Here is a 16,051-nt window from a genome sequence, read left to right on the forward strand (position 1 = left end):
AGGAGCAGGTAAAAACAAGTGGGGTTCATGGAGATGCTAAATCTTTCCGTTGTGGAAGGTAAATTTAAAGAGCAAATGGAAGGCAGGTGAAGTTATAGTTGGAGTGGTGGAAAAAATTGCCCATTGCAGGTGTTCAATTTATTCTGAGTGATGATATAGCTGGATCACAAATGTGGGTGATGCCTATGGCAGTTGAGCAGATGATGGCATTTGAATTCAATAAAAATTTGGAATTAAAAGTCTAATGATGACCATGAAACCTTTGTCGATTGTCTCATCTGGTTCACGAATGTTCTTTAGGGAAGGAAATCTGCCGTCCTTACCTGGTCTGGCCTACACATGACTCCAGACCCACAGCAATGTGGTTGACTCTCAAATGCTCTCTGAAGTGACCTACCAAGCCACTCAATTGTAACAAACTGCTACAAAGTCACAAAAAAGGCATGAATCAATCAAACATCCAACTGAATGAATCCGTACTGACTGCTTCCACTATTTCTCTGGGACCCTGTTCCATCGCATTACGTTTGGCTCACAAAGTATGTGGACGGACCACCCAGCATCGACCTAGGCACTGGAAGCGACAACACCAAACCCAGCCTTATCGACCCTGCGAAGCCCTCCTTACTAACATCTAGGGGCTAGAGCCAAAACTGGGAGAGCTGTCTCACAGACTAATCAAGCAACAGCCTGACATAATCATCCTCACAGAATCGTACCTTACAGAAAATGTCTCAGACACCACCATCACCATCCCTGGGAACGTCCTGACCCACCGGCAGGACAGACCCAGCAGAGGTGGCAGCACAGTGGTATGCAGTCAGGAGGGGGTTGCCCTGGGAGTCCCCAACATCGACTCAGGACCCCATGAAGTCTCATGGCATCAGGTCAAACATCAACAAGGAAACCTGCTGATTACCACGTACTGCCCTCCCTCAGCTGATGAGCCAGTGGTCCTCCATGTTGAACATGACTTGGAGGAAGCACTGAGGTTGGCAAGGGCACAGAATGTACTCTGGGTAGGGGACATAAATGTCCATCCCCCAAGAGTGGCTCAGTAGCACCACTGCTAGCCGAGTCCTATTAGATTAGGTCTCCGGCAGGTGGCGAGGGAACCAACAAGAGGGAAAAACATACTTTACCTCATCCTCACCAATCTACCTGCCGGAGATGTATCTGTCCATGACGGTATCGGTAGGAGTGACCACCACGCAGTTGTTGTGGAGACCAAGTCCTGACTTCACATTGAGGATACCCTCCATCATGTTGTGCGCCACTACCACCATGCTAAGACAGATCTAGCAACTCAAGACTGGTCATCCATTAGGTGCTGTGAAGACTTGTGCTCCAGAACTTGCCGTGCCCCTAGCCAAGCTGTTCCAGTACAGTTACAACACTAGCGTAGGAACTAGGAGCAGGAGTAGGCCATTCGGCCCTTTGAGCCTGCTCCGCCATTCATTATGATCATGGATGATCATCCAGCTCAATAGCCTGCTCCCACTTTCTCCCCATACCCTTTGATCCCTTTTGCCCCAAGAGCTATATCTAACTCCTTCTTGAAAGCATACAAGGATTTCCGACTCTCTCTTTTGCCTTGTTCACCTTCATTGCTTTTCATTTCTCTCCTGGTGTTTGACGAGGTGTTTACTAAAACTCGCTTTCACAGCCATATTTCCTTCCTCAGTGAGCTAATATCACCACCGTCAACACCTCTTTGTCCTTTTGTCTGTGACATCTTTTGGCAATCTCCACCTATCACTGGCCCTCTATCCAGCTCTACCTGTCCCACCGCCCCTTAAACCAGATTATATTTTACCTCTTCTATTTTTCCTTAGTTTTGATGAAGAGTCGTTCGGACTCGAAGCGTTAACTGTATTCCTCTCTGCAGATGCTGTCAGACCTGCTGAGTTTTTCCAGGTATTTTTGTTTTTGTTTTGGATTTCCAGCATCCGCAGTTTTTTTGCTTTTATCTTAATGTTTTGGTCTCAACTACTTTCTGTGGTAATGAATTCTACAGGCTCACCACTCTCTGGGTGAAGAAATTTCTCCTCATCTCAGTCCTAAATGGTCTACCCCGTATCCTCAGACTGTGACCCTGGTTCTGGACTCCTCCACCATCAGGAACATCCTTCCTGCATCTACCCTGTCTAGTCTTGTTAGAATTTTATAGGTTTCTACAAGACCCCCCCTTCATTCTTCTGAACTCCGGCGAATATAATCCTAATCGACTCAATCTCTCCTCATATGTCAGTCCCGCCATCCCAGGAATCAGTCGGGTAAACCTGCACTCCCCCTATAGCAAGTACATCATTCCTCAGATAAGGAGACCAATACTGCACACAATATTCCAGGTGTGGTCTCACCAAGGCCCTGTACAATTGCAGCAAGACATCCCTGTTCTTGTACTCAAATCCTCTGGCTATGAAGGCCAACATACCATTTGCCACCTTTACCGCCTGCTGCACCTGCATGCTTACCTTCAGCGACTGGTGTACAAGGACACCCAGGTCTCGTTACACATTCTCCTCTCAATTTATAGCCATCTACCCAGCTATGTGAAAAATTGCCCAGGTATGTCCTGTACACACAAAGCAGGACAAATATAACCCGACCAATTACTGCCATATCAGTCTACTCTCCATCATCAGTAAAGTAATGGAAGGGCTCAGCAACAGTGTTATCAAGCAGCACTTGCTTAGCAATTACCTGCTCACTGATGCCCAGTTTGGGGTCTGCCAAGGCCACTCAGCTCCTGACCTCATTACAGCCTTGGTTCAAACATGGGCAAAAGAGCTGAACTCCTGAGGTGAGGTGAGAGTGACTGGATATAACCGATAGCAGTTTTGTGTGTGGAGGGTAGAGGCAATGTAAGATCAAAGTAGCTATAAGCCTACAACTGTCTCCACAGGAACCAAAGTGAGAGGATCCTCATTTTGAATTTGTACGGTGAAAATGCCTTGCCTGGTGTCTGGTTAAGTCTGAGTGCTGCTGCCTTAATGAAGATTCGTTTGGGAATTTGTTAAAAGTTATGATAGTAGTAAGTTGTAGCCATGTGTATATATTTAACTTGTGTAAATCAATAAATGTCTCACGTATTTTGATATAAAACGTCTTGAGAACTGGTGGTCTGATTCCTGAATTTAGAGTTGCAACTCAAACATACCAGTTAAAAATATAGGTTATGACAGTTGTTTAAAGCTTCCCTCTGGGACTTTAAAATAACTCAGCTTTACCAACTGCTGGGTCATAAGCCTTTGAATATCTTTAAGGCAAAAGTGGATAGATTCTTGATCAGTAAGGTAATGAAAGGTTCTTGAGGGTAGACAGGAATCAGAAGTTGAGGATAAAATTAGATCTTATTGAATGGCAGAGCAGGCTCAAGGGGCCAAGTGACCTAATCCTGCTCCTAACTCGTTTATATGTTTAACGTCTTCCAATGTGCTCACACAAACTTAGCAATTATTTGTTACATGTTGTTTCATGAATGGCATTTTTTAAAAAAAAGATTTACTCTAGGGTTCATAAAATTCAGGTTTAATCAGAAAATAATTCAAACCAAGAAGAGAAATAACTGAAGAAACTGTCTCCATAATCTAGAGAGAAAGACTCTAAAACAAACATTCAGAACCATATGGATTTTACTTCATTTTAAAGAGAACTAGCTAAACTACTGTGATCTCATGGCTAATAAACATGCCAGATAAGCATGATCTTTGGTCGGAAATCTGTTCAATAACCATTGATCCCAAGAAACTCTGCATTCCCTGCCATTAGCATGATTTCTCTAGGTTGGAAAGCATTTGGTTAGTTCTCATTGACACTAAACTCTATTGCATTCCTTGTTTCTGCTGTGGAATCATTCCTCCTGAATACTAACCCTGAGGGAGATCAAATCTAGTCTTGTTGCAGGTAGAAAATTGATGATTTTTTTAGCTTTGACTTTTTCAAACACATCAAAGTAAAATGAAACAAAAACACAAAATGCTGGAAAAACTCAGCAGGTCTAACAGCATTTGAGGAGAGGAAAACAGTTAACGTTTCGAGTCCATCTGACTTCAGAGCTAAAGAGAAGTACAAATGTGGTGAAAATTATACTGTTTAAGGGGGATGGAGTAGGCAAAGCTGGATAGAAGGTCAGCGATAGGTGGAGCCTAAGGAGAGATTGACAAAGATGTCATGGACAACAGGACAAAAGGGTGTTAGTGGTAATGGTACTGGCTAAAGGAGGTGCTGATGATGGCATTAAGGATAGAAAGCAGAATGTGATAATAGGACAAGGGTAAGCACTATGGAAAGAACAACATGAACAAGTGACAGATGGCCCTAGTGGGGGCGGGGAGGGGTCGGTGGTGGGAAAAAATGTTGAAAATAGCATAAAAGGTGGGAATAAAACAATGAATAAAAATGAAAAAAATAAGTGGATAAAAAATAAAAATGAATATTGAAAAAGGGAGATAAAAAAGGGGTGAGGATGGAGGAGAGAGTTCATGGTCTGAAGTTGTTGAATTCAATGTGGAGTCCGGAATGCTGTAAAGTGCCTAATCGGAAGATGAGGTGCTGTTCCTCCAGTTTGCATTGGGCTTCGCTGGAACATTGCAGCAGGCCAAGAACGGACATGAGAGCAGGGTGGCGTGTTGAAATGGCAAGCGACAGGGAGGTCTGGGTCATGCTTGCAGACAGACTGAAGGTGTTCTGCAAAGCGGTCACCCAGTCTGCGTTTGGTCTCTCCAATGTAGAGATGACCACATTGGGAGCAGCGAATGCAGTAGACCAAATTGAAGGAGGTGCAAGTGAAGCACTGCTTCACCTGAAAATGTTTGGGACCTTGGACGGTGAGGCGGGAGGAGGTAAAGGGGCAGGTGTTACACCTTCTGCGATTGCATGGGAAGGTGCCGTGGGAGGTGGATGAGGTGTTGGGAGTGATGGAGGAGTGGACCAGGGTGTCCCGAAGGGAACAGTCCCTATGTAATGCCGACAGGGTGTGAAAGGGAGATGTGTTTGGTGCTGGCATCATGCTGGAGTTGGCAGAAATGGCGGAGGATGATCCTTTGAATGCGGAGGCTGGTGGAGTGAAAAATGAGGACACGGGGGACCCTGTCATGGTTCTGGGAGGGAGAGGAAGGTGTGAGGGCAGAGGCGCAGGAGATGGGTCAGACATGGTTGAGGGCCCTGTCAACCAGGCATCCCTGTCACTATCAACCACAGTGGGTGGGCAACCTCAATTAAGGAAGAAGGAAGACATGTCAGAAGCGCCGTTTTGGAAAGTGGCATCATTGGAACAGATGTGATTGAGGCGAAGGAACTAAGAGAATGGGATGGAGCCCTTACAAGAAGCAGGGTGTGAGGAACTGTCGTTGAGGTAGCTGTGGGAATCAGTGGGCTTGTAATGAAACAAAATGAAAAGTAAATGTAAATAAAAGTAAAATGAAAAATTACATTGAACAAAAAGCGCTCCCTTTGATTTACTCACTTCTTTAATGTAGTACTTCAGATAAATGCCTATTTTCTAACTACCCCTTTAATGGATTGAACTCATGAGAACTTTAATTGCTGTTGATTGATTAATCTAGTAGATGGGCACATAAATTTCTTTGATCTTGAATTCAAAGTCTTCATGATGTATTGGAGGAAGTCCTGGCTTCAATTGTAATGCCCAAACAACATTAGCACTGCACTGTCCTCAGAGACAGGGCACCCATTGCCACAAATCATATACAGCGTAAAATGTTGCACCTTTTGAAAACAAGAGAGAGGGCTGAACCCAGCAACTGTAGACCAGGCAGCTTAACATCAGTGATGGGAAATATTTTTTTGGAGACAATAATCCAGGGTAAACTAATTGAAATTTGGGAAGGTATGTGCACTGATTATTGAACGCAAATCACATTTGATGAACTTGATCCAGTTCTTTGAAGTCACAGAGAGGGGTGATGAGGGTAATGTGATTAAGGCATTGGATGAAGTAACAATAATAGAGATGTTAGCAAAGTTAAAACCCATGGGAGTAAAGGGACAATGGCAATTTAGAAAAAAATGGCTAAGGGATAGAAAGCAGAGAATGGTGGTGAATGGTTGTTTTTGAAGTGAATAGCGTTGTTCCCCAGATATTGGGTCTAGTGATCTTTTTGATATATTTTACTGACACGGACTTGTGTATAAAGGGCATAATTTCAAAGTTGCGGATGACAACTTGGAAATGTAGTGAACTTCAGTAGAGTATACACAGGCTATTGAAATGGGCAGGCACATGGCAGAGGCAGTTTAATGCAGAGGCACCTAGGGCTGCACTTACACAAACGTTTGAGGTAGCAGGATAAGTTGAGAAGGCTATTAATAAAGCCAAGGACCCCGATTGCTTTATCCGTAGAAACATAGAATGCAAAAGCAAGGAAGTTACCCGAGGCCATTATAAAACTCTGCTTAGGTGTCAGCTTCTGTTTTGTGTTCAAGTCTGGGCACTATAGGAAGGATACAGAAGTGATTTACTAGAATGGTACCAGGGATGAGGAGTAATGATTAAAAGGAATTGGATAAATATTTGAAGGGAACAAATTCACAGGGCTATGGGGAAAAAACAGGGAAATGAGCTGGATAACACAGGTCTTGGGCAAATCCATCCCTTGCGCATCAGTCTAAGATTCCATCACAAAAACATTTTCGAAAATTGAGGAAATTTAAGAACTTAACATTGCCCAAACGTTTTTCTTAAACCTGTTCAAGCTACTGTTGTGAGCTTCACTGCCATCAACATGACCCAACAAGGAGCAAAGGAAAAGGATTTTCATATCTGCCATACAGATTTTTACACCAGATTTCCTATGAAAGACCTGGGTTAGTGGGTAATGTAAAAGCATAGTTCCACATCAGTCCCTGCAAAATGAGACAGCCCCAAATGGCAGCAACATCCCCTTAATCTCTCCCAGTAGAAAGCAGACGATCCATGATACTTGTCTTAGGCTGGATTTATATTACGTGAAATTGGAATTAGAATTGCGCTCCTCAAAAGTGGTCTTTTGAGCTATGCTTCCATTTGTGTTGATGTACAATCAAAACTGCTTCACTTCAAATTTGCAAATTAGCATCGTGCGAGAGCACCATCATCACGAGGGCTGTAATGGTTGAGGAAGACGGTTCATTACCATGGATCAACTAGGATGGACAATAAATGCACTGCTTACATCCCTCTGGATTTTTCGTATAAATGCAGTCTTAATACATTGCAATTGTGTATGTCAGGTTCGCCCTACTATTGACAGTTAACAGTTTTGAGAATCTTGCCGGCTCAAATAACTTATTTAATCCTCTACTGTAATTCTTGTCGATAAGTGAAAATCATTCATTTGATGACATACAGCCTTGTGACATAAAGGTCAGGACACCCAGATGATCTGTTTTGAACTTAAATGTTCATAACATTGGTTTTTGAGATGCTATTGTCTGCTGTCCCCAGAATTTCAGGTCTTGTTTAACATCTCAACCTATTGGAGTTACCCGATTACCTGGGCGTTCTAAGATTTCCAGGGCTCTAAAAGGGATGCTGTACTCCATTTGAATTTGAAGAGTTTTAATTTACTCCAGCCAGTGTGGGAAAACTTGAACCCTCGTGGTCACTGAGCAAACCTCCTCTTATCCCATCATGGATTCCTTTATGGATTGCCTATGCTTAAATTTTAAAAGGTTTGCTGTGACCCAGTAGAAAAGATCCCTCAAAAATTCTTTGGAGCAGATATATTAAATATAAGACGTAGGAGCAGTAGTAGGCCATTCAGCCCATCAAGTCTGCTCTGCCATTCAATGAGATCATGGCTGATCTGATATTCCTCAACTGCACTTTCCTGCCTTTTCCCCATAACCCTCGATTCCCTTACTGATTAAAAATCTGTCTATCTCAGCCTTGAATATACTTAACAGCCCAGCTTCTGCAACCCTCTGCAGTAAAGAATTCCACAGATTAACTACCCTCAGAAGAAATTCCTCCTCATCTCTGTTTTAAATGGGCACCCCCTTACTCTGAGATTATGCCCTCTGGTCCTAGACTCTCAGCATCTACCCTGTCAAGCCACCTAAGAATCTTACCTGTTTCAATAAGGCCACCTCTTGTTCTTCTAAACTCCAATGAGTACAGGCCCAACCGACTCAACCTCTCTTCATAAGAAAATCCCTCCATCCCCAGGATCAACCTAGTGGACCTTCTCTGGACTGCCTCAAGTGCCAATATATCTTTCCTTAGATAAGGGAACCAAAGCACTTCACAGTATTCTAGGTGTGGTATAGTATTCTAGGCCTTGTATAGTTTTAGCAAGACTTCCCTATTTTTCTACTCCATTCCCTTTATAAAGGAAATAAAGACTAACATTCCATTTGCCACAAATGTTACCTGCTGAACTTGTATGCTAGCTTTTTGGGATGAATGCACAAGGACCCCCAAATCCTTCTGTGCTGCAGCGTTCTTCAGTCTTTCCCCATTTAAATAATATTCAGCTTCTCTATTCCTCCTGCCAAAGTGCATAACCTCTCACTTTCCCACATTATATTCCATCTGCTACATTTTTGCCTGCTCACTTAACCTGTCTATATCCCTCTGTAGACTGTGTCATTCTCACCACTTGCCTTCCTACCTATTTTTGTATCATCCACAAACTTGGCGATAGTACATTCATTTCCTTCACCCAAGTATTAATATATATTGTAAATAATTGTGGCCCCAGCACTGATCCCTGTGGCACTTCACTAGTTACAGGTTGCCATCCTGAAAATGCCCCCCTTGACCCAACTGTCTGTCATCTATTAGTTAGCCAGTCCTCTATCCATGCAAATATGCTACCCCCAACACCATGAGCTCTTATCTCATTAAGTGGCCTAATGTGTGGAACCTTATCAAACGCCTTTTGGAAATCTAAATATATTACATCTACTGGTTTCCCTTTATCTATCCTGCTTGTTACCTCAAAGAATTCTAATAAATTTGTCAGGCATGACTTCCCCTGCTTGACTCTGCTTGATTAGATTATGTATTTCTAAATGCTCTGCTATTACATCCCTTATAATAGACTCCAATGTTTTCCCAATGACAGATGTTAAGCTAACTGGCCTATATTTACCTGTTTTTTTTTTTGTCTCCCTCCCTTTTTGAATAAGGGTGTTACATTGGCAGTTTTCAAATCCACTGGGACTTTTCCAGAATCTAAGGATTCTTGGAAGATTACTGCCAGTGCATCCACTATCTCTGCAGCTATTTCCTTTAATATCCTAGGATGCAACCCATCAGGTCCAGGTGACCTATCGGCCTTTAGCCCCATTAGTTTCCCTAATACTTTTTCTCTAGTGATAGTTACTGTATTTATTTCCTCCACACCCTTTAGCCCCTGATTATTTAGTATTTTTGGTATGTTATTAGTGTCTTCTACTGTGAAGACTGAAGCAAAGTATTTATTCATCTCCTCTGCCATTTCCTGGTTCCCCATTATTATTTCCCCAGCCTCATTCTCTAAGGGGTCTATATTGACTTTGGCCTCTCTCTTCCTTTTTATATATTTAAGGAAGCTCTCACTGCCTGTTTTTATATTACTTGCTAGTTTATCCTCAGTTTATTTTCTCCCTCTTTATTATTTTTTGGTCCTCTTCGCCTGTTGGTTTTTTATAACTTTCCCAATCCTCTGGCTTACCACTAATCTTTGCCACATTGCATGCTTTTTCTTTCACTTTGATACCATCCTTGACTTCCTTGGTTGGTTTATCCCCCTCCTACAACCTCCTTCCTCACCGGGATATATCTTTGTTGAGAGTTATGAACTATTTTCTTAAACATCTGCCATTGTTCATCAACCGTCTTTGCTGCTAAACTGCTTTCCCAGTCCACTCCAGCCAACCCTGCCCTCATTCCTTTATAATTATCCTTATATAAGCTTAGCATAGATCCGACCTAAGTTTCTCACTCTCAAACTGAATGCTAAATTCCACCATGTTATGGTCTCTGTTTCCTAGGGGATCTTTTACTCTCAGATCATTTATTAAACGTGCCTCATTACACATTACCAGATCCAAAATAGCCTGATCCCTGGTTGGATCCACAACGTATTGTTCTAGGAAACTGTCCTGAATGCACTCTATGAATTCTTGCTCGTGGCTACCTCTGCCAGTTTGATTTTCCCAATCTACATGGAGATTGAAGTCAGCCATGATTAATATACTGCCTTTTTTACATGCCCTGCTTTATTCTCTGTCCGACAGCATCGCTATTGTTAGAGGCCCTATAGACAACTACCATCAGTGTCTTCTTCCCCTTGTTATTTCTTACCTCCTCCCATATGGATTCCACATCTTCCGATCCAAGATTATTTCTTGCTATCGTACTTATTCCAGCTCATACTAACAAAGCTGCCCCACTACCCTTCCCTTCCTGCCTTTCTTTTCAGAAAGTCACATACCCTGAATATTTGGTCCCCATGGTGGCTGTAAACAAGGGTAGTTTTAGATCCTATAGCAGGCTTATCTAACCCTTGGCCTGTGGGCCACAACCTGGCCCCTAAGTCTCTGCATCCGGCCCAAGGAACCAATGTTCAAACGACGGGTAAATTCAATGTAAGATTCTGCAAGGAGCTGCTCCTCCAATGACGGGCTGTTTCTCTCCTGTGTTAGCTGCTGATGGGCTCATCAGTAAGCTTATCAGCAGCAAATTCAGGAGAGAAACAGTCTTTGATTGGAGGAGCAGCCATCAGTGGGAGGCCAAGTGGCTTCTCTTTGTTTCCACAGTGTATTCACTCTCTCATCCTCCTGCGCATGCGCTGGGATGGTATTGCGGATGGATGATAAACAACGTTTATAAAGGTGAGGTTGTACTCTGATGTCTCATATTTGCATTATGAAAAGTGTATCAGGTTATGTATCTACTCATTGAAAGCAACAAGCCAAACTAAAAGGGCATTGTTTATGAAGTAGATTCTTTAGAGAATAAAGAAAACAGAAAAATTGAATGCTGTCGCCAGAAATGACTTGAAAGTCCACATCAGAGTGTTATGATCCCAGCTATGGTTACCCCTGGACGAGCCTGCTCCCAGAGTGGAAGCCAGCTTGATAGAACCTAACTTTTAATTTGTTTGTTTAGACACATGGAGAGTGGCCGCTCAACAGAGTCAGCAGAATCAGCTAATGAACTTTTAACAAAAGAATAAAACATTTATTTAACAAGAAAAGATGAACTATATTACAATACTCCTTCACCCACAACTATGCCTTTACAGATATATAGATTTGTAAGGATAATACAAGTTACACAAAGCTACCTTATACTCTAATGTTCACAGTAAGTACACAGTCCATGTAAACCAATAGGCACCCTGTGGTCAGAGACACCACACTCTGAAACCAAGTGACAGAAGCCACCTCAACCAGATGCTATGGATCTCTCATCAATTCCCCCCAGACGCTTGTCCCACCGTGAGCCAAGCAGTCTCACTGAACTCTGTCTTTCACACAAGGGTTTCCAATCTCCACTCTTCAAGGCCTCGCTTTGGAATCTTCTGCCAAACTGACGCTTTCTCTGAGACGTCTTCCACAAGGGTTCACTTCCAGGGTCGAACTCTCCTTACAATCTTCCTCTCCCTTGGGTCACCACATGCATTCATGCTGTCTTCTATGCACTCTCTCTCACTGACTTAGCTGTCATCTGTACACCACTGCTTCGCATGCACATAGAAAAGAGTTACAGACCTTCAGTCATCCCTTTGGACCTTCTTGCCTCTTGCAAATTGTTTTCGCTTTAAATCTGCTTTCTGTAGCTTTTGTCTCTTTAAATCTGACGCTTGGAGCCTTTCTCTCTGCCCCTCACCTTTAACTTCACTTAACAGGACCTTTCCCAGGCACTGTCCTTCCTTTGACTGAAAGGTCTGCTTGGGGCTTTCCCCTGTTTCTGTCTCACTCCTTTGGCCTTGGGACCTTTTTGGTTCTTTTGGGAAATCTCTTACTCTGCAGTTTCTTCTCCCAGTGTCCAGTCTCTCTGGAATCCTGGCTTCAAACTGAACTCAAAACTGTTGTTTCTTTAGTTTTTTTCTGTGCCTGTGGGACAGACCTGCCTCTCTGGACCCCTGTTGCTTGGCAACAGCCCAGTTTCTCTACTCTTGTTTGCTTAACTTAGCTGCCAGAGTCGTAAAACTCTCTTTAGAATGCAGGCATTTTTTAAAGTGAAACTAAATCTCAATTTAACCTTTCTTAACACACAGATACAAAAATACAAACCAAACTTAAACTTTAAAACTAGAACTCATTCCTAACACCAGCAAATACCAAATATAACTTACTTAAACTATCTCTATTTCCTAACAAGAGCAAGTACCCTTTAGGGCCCTGGAGAACTGTTGAAAATATAAGATGTTGTAATGTCAGGCGGCCTTTCTTATTTCAAGCCGAACAGGATCCTTTTTGGAAATTTTTTATTGTTTTGCTAGTATTTCTTACAGCTGTGAAAATTATCAACTGCATTTGTGTGCCTGAGATAATCACGTAGACTTTATAGTCTGGCACAGTTTTGCCTCCTCCTTTTACCATGTCAACAGTGCATTCAGCGGCACCTAATTTTCTGGGGAATTTCAATTTTTGGGGGGGACGCTGCTGTGTACCGTGTTCCTGGCAGTTTGGTTAAATGTGTCTGCTTTTGCTTTCCCTTGTCTTTACCCTCAGATGGACTCAGACTGGGTTCATGCTGCAAAGTCAATATGATTGGATTGCTTAAAGTCACAGAAATATGTCTTCTATTCGAAAAAGAGTCATATTGGGCTCAAAAAATTAACTCTTTTTCTTTACAGGTGCTGCCAGACCAGCTGAGCTTTTCCAGAACTTTGTTTTTATTTATGTCCTTTCTATCCGATCTGTCCACCTGAAATTAAGATCTACCAAAAACAATGGCACCATGTATATTGCTCTGTGCACTCTATTCCTCTCTTTTTGTCTTGTACTAGTGTGCTCTGGACATAGCAGGCAAGATTCTAACTCACTTAAAACCCTGACCTTCCTGTCGCTTTCATTTCACCATCTTGCTGTCATGCCCAGATTTCTGTCCTCGGCCTGCTACCATGTCCCAGTGAAGCCCAACGCAAACTAGAGGAACAGCACTTCATCTTTCGATGAGGCACCTTACAGCCTTCTGAACTCAACATTGAATTCAACAACTTCAGACCATGAACTCGCCTCCATTTTGATTTTTTTTCCTAACCCTCTTTCCCCTCCCCCCCCCAAAACAACTTGTTCTCATGTTTTGCTTTGAGAGCGCTGACCCTTGTTCTGTTATTAACACATTCTTCTAACAGCTCTTTATGCCACTATTAACACCTGCCTTACTTTTTAACACTATCATACCGACTCTTTGTCTTGTGTCATGACCATCTTTGTCAAATCTCTCCTGAGCTCCTACCTATCACTGATCTTGTATTTTGCTCCACCCCTTCTCTTCAACAATATAAATCCCATCACATTTCTACCTCACTCAGCTCCGAAGAAGTCATTTCTGTGTGCCTTGCAACCTATTAAGCAATCTAATGAATTCACCTTGTGTTTGTGTTTTATAATATATAAGGTAAATAGATATTACATTCTGTTAATAAAATTTTCTTTTGCTGCAAAGCCATTGTGAAGGGGTATTATATATATATATATATATATGTAGTGAAGCAAGAGTGAGTAGCCTACAAAACTAGACAAAGGGGTTGGTTTACACAACCTGTATAAAATCTGATGGACTGATTCTGATTTTTGTTTATCATATGTAAATTCAGTGCTCAAATCATTAATACAGAACAGTCCTATAAATAAATGGAAAATTGAAGTGCTTTGTGATTTTCCAAAGTGCAATCCTTTAAGTTTGCAATATGATAACTATCATAGGGAAATGTTTGTTCCAGCTAAGTTTTGCTGGCAGGCACGTTTTGCAGGACTTTGTTTTAGCTGAGATTTTCATATTTCAACAGCTGATAAATCTCTAAGTAAGGGAATACTCAAAGCTTGTATTGGTGAAGCTTCCCTGTACTTGTATTTAAGACAAAAATGTAAACTTAATAAGCTTTTATCTTCCAAAGTTCCGAAGAAGAGTCATGTTGGACCCCTAAACCTTAACTCTGTTTCTCTCCCCACAGATGCTACCAGACCTGCTGAGTTTTTCCAGCACTTTGTTTTTATTTCAGGTTTCCAGCATCCGCAGTATTTTGCTTTTAAGTTATTATCTTCAACGGGTGTGCCGTGTTTCAGCATTAGTAGTCTGTTGGACATTAGAGCACATTAGCTAAAATTGAAACTTTGAAGTTCCAAATTCACTCACTGCCAGCTCAAGGGACATCACCACTCACTCTCTCACACGCACCCTCACATCTCCATCTGGCCTCATCTCCTCTGGAGACTGCCTCCTCAGCCCTCACCCTCTTGAGGCTTCTTGCACAGATTAGCATGTGCCCTGACACACACACTTGGTTACTCTCCTTCCCCAGGCCCTGCAGCCTCTTCCCTTGCCTGAGGCCACTTCTCCTCTGTGGGCAAGCAAGACCTTGCCCTCCAGCCATTGAAAAGCCACCCACATATGGCTGATTTGGTAGGCAGAGACCTACCCGTGAGCCCCCCTAAAAGTGATGTGGTGCTGTTTGTGAAGCCTGGCGCTGATGACTGCAAGTGCTGACTGAAGCAAGGTAGGCAAACAAATCTTGAAGTCCTGAGCGAAGTGCAGCCCGCCAGCTGCACGTCGCTTATCAGCTGTTGGGAAGCACATCATCGTGTTTTCCCGCTGATGCGGGCAGACGATCCTGTGGGGGTCGGGGGGGGCGGCAGTTCCGGCAGGCAGGCTTAATAATGAAATGTTGATTTGTTACAATGAGGTTCCCAACATCCGATGACGGGGGACGCCAGCAGACAATCATGAACTGTGAAACCGATCGTGTCATATTGTCCACTCACACCACCGAACACTCCTGACGCCAGCGGGCATGGAAAATCCCAGCCATAGTGTGGGGAACGCACCAAGCATGTCCCCAACGCTAATCATTGGATGGACGCAAAGCTGCTTCATCGTTAAAGCATTTCAGTATATTGAATAACTAACAGAAGCGAGAACATTTTTCTGAAAATTTTCTTGTTGCTTTTTCATTAGGGCCAGCAGTTGTTATCGCCCAACCAGCACCTAGTTCAGCCTTTGAAAACGCTGATGAAAAACAGCTGGTGTAAATACTCGTAAGAGAATTTGAGGGTTTTTGACTTCTTGTCACCACTAATGTCCTCAAGCTTGCAAACTAATGATTGCTGCGTAAATCATAACATGTCTTTTAAAAAATGCTCCATCAGCTTCCTGATTGCAGTCTCATTGTACAAATAACTTTGTAATCAAAATGGTTACTCTTGTTATGCCATGTTAACATTTTTGATAAATAACATAGAAATCTTCAGACTACCTCTTAACTGCAGATGTTACATTTTCTCTTGAGGCTCAGATCAGAAATGTTCCATGTCTGTTTTCAAAGGCCTCGGACTTTGCTTGCTTTTTATTTAATGCTGTTGAATACTTAATGGAAGTCTAAATACTTGGGGCTGGATAGATGTGTTATGTTCCTTTTGTACAGCTGAGTATGAGTGCATTAACCTTTCAAATAACTTGGCTCATTTAAGAATTGCAAATTGAGAGCTTATTTAAAGGTTATATTTTCAGCATGTTTCATTCAAATGATACATTTCCTCCCCCCACCCCCCACAAAGCCAGGAATGTTGGAGCCAGTTGTGCATTAATGGCTGCAATTGCTCAGATTAAAAGTGCACAATCTTGGGTTTATTCCTGAGGCTTTCCTAACCTTCACAGTTTCACCCAATATTTTAAATGAGTTCTCTTTCATACACCCCCTTTTGTCTCTGTTTGCCTAACAGTCACTGCATTTCAAAGTAATGCATTGTATATGGCATGTCTTAAGATGTATGGGAGACAAGAAAAGCATTTTTAAAATTTGTTCTCTTCCTCTCCTATTTCTAAAACTGCCTAATTCAGACAGTGATTGTGTAACAATAATTATTTTTAGTTAGTTCTCCATAA

General features: G+C 42.4%; 1 protein-coding gene across 3 annotated transcripts in view; it reads left to right on the forward strand.

Moving 5' to 3' along the window:
* dnajc5ga (DnaJ (Hsp40) homolog, subfamily C, member 5 gamma a) overlaps nucleotides 1–16,051 on the forward strand; it is a 57,641-nt gene that overhangs the window by 34,149 nt on the left and 7,441 nt on the right. The window contains exon 5 of one of the 3 annotated variants that reach the window (XM_078541434.1): nucleotides 15,125–15,204. The exons of 1 other annotated variant lie outside the window; for it this stretch is intronic. In XM_078541434.1, coding sequence (XP_078397560.1) covers nucleotides 15,125–15,198 — 74 coding nt within the window. In that variant the 3' untranslated portion in view covers nucleotides 15,199–15,204. The remainder of the gene's footprint in view (nucleotides 1–15,124; nucleotides 15,205–16,051) is intronic. One more of the 3 variants, XM_078541435.1, reaches the window with a different exon arrangement.

Source organism: Cetorhinus maximus, chromosome 5 (genome assembly GCF_964194155.1).
Source record: "Cetorhinus maximus chromosome 5, sCetMax3.hap1.1, whole genome shotgun sequence".
In the NCBI taxonomy this organism is placed as follows: Eukaryota; Metazoa; Chordata; class Chondrichthyes; order Lamniformes; family Cetorhinidae; genus Cetorhinus; species Cetorhinus maximus.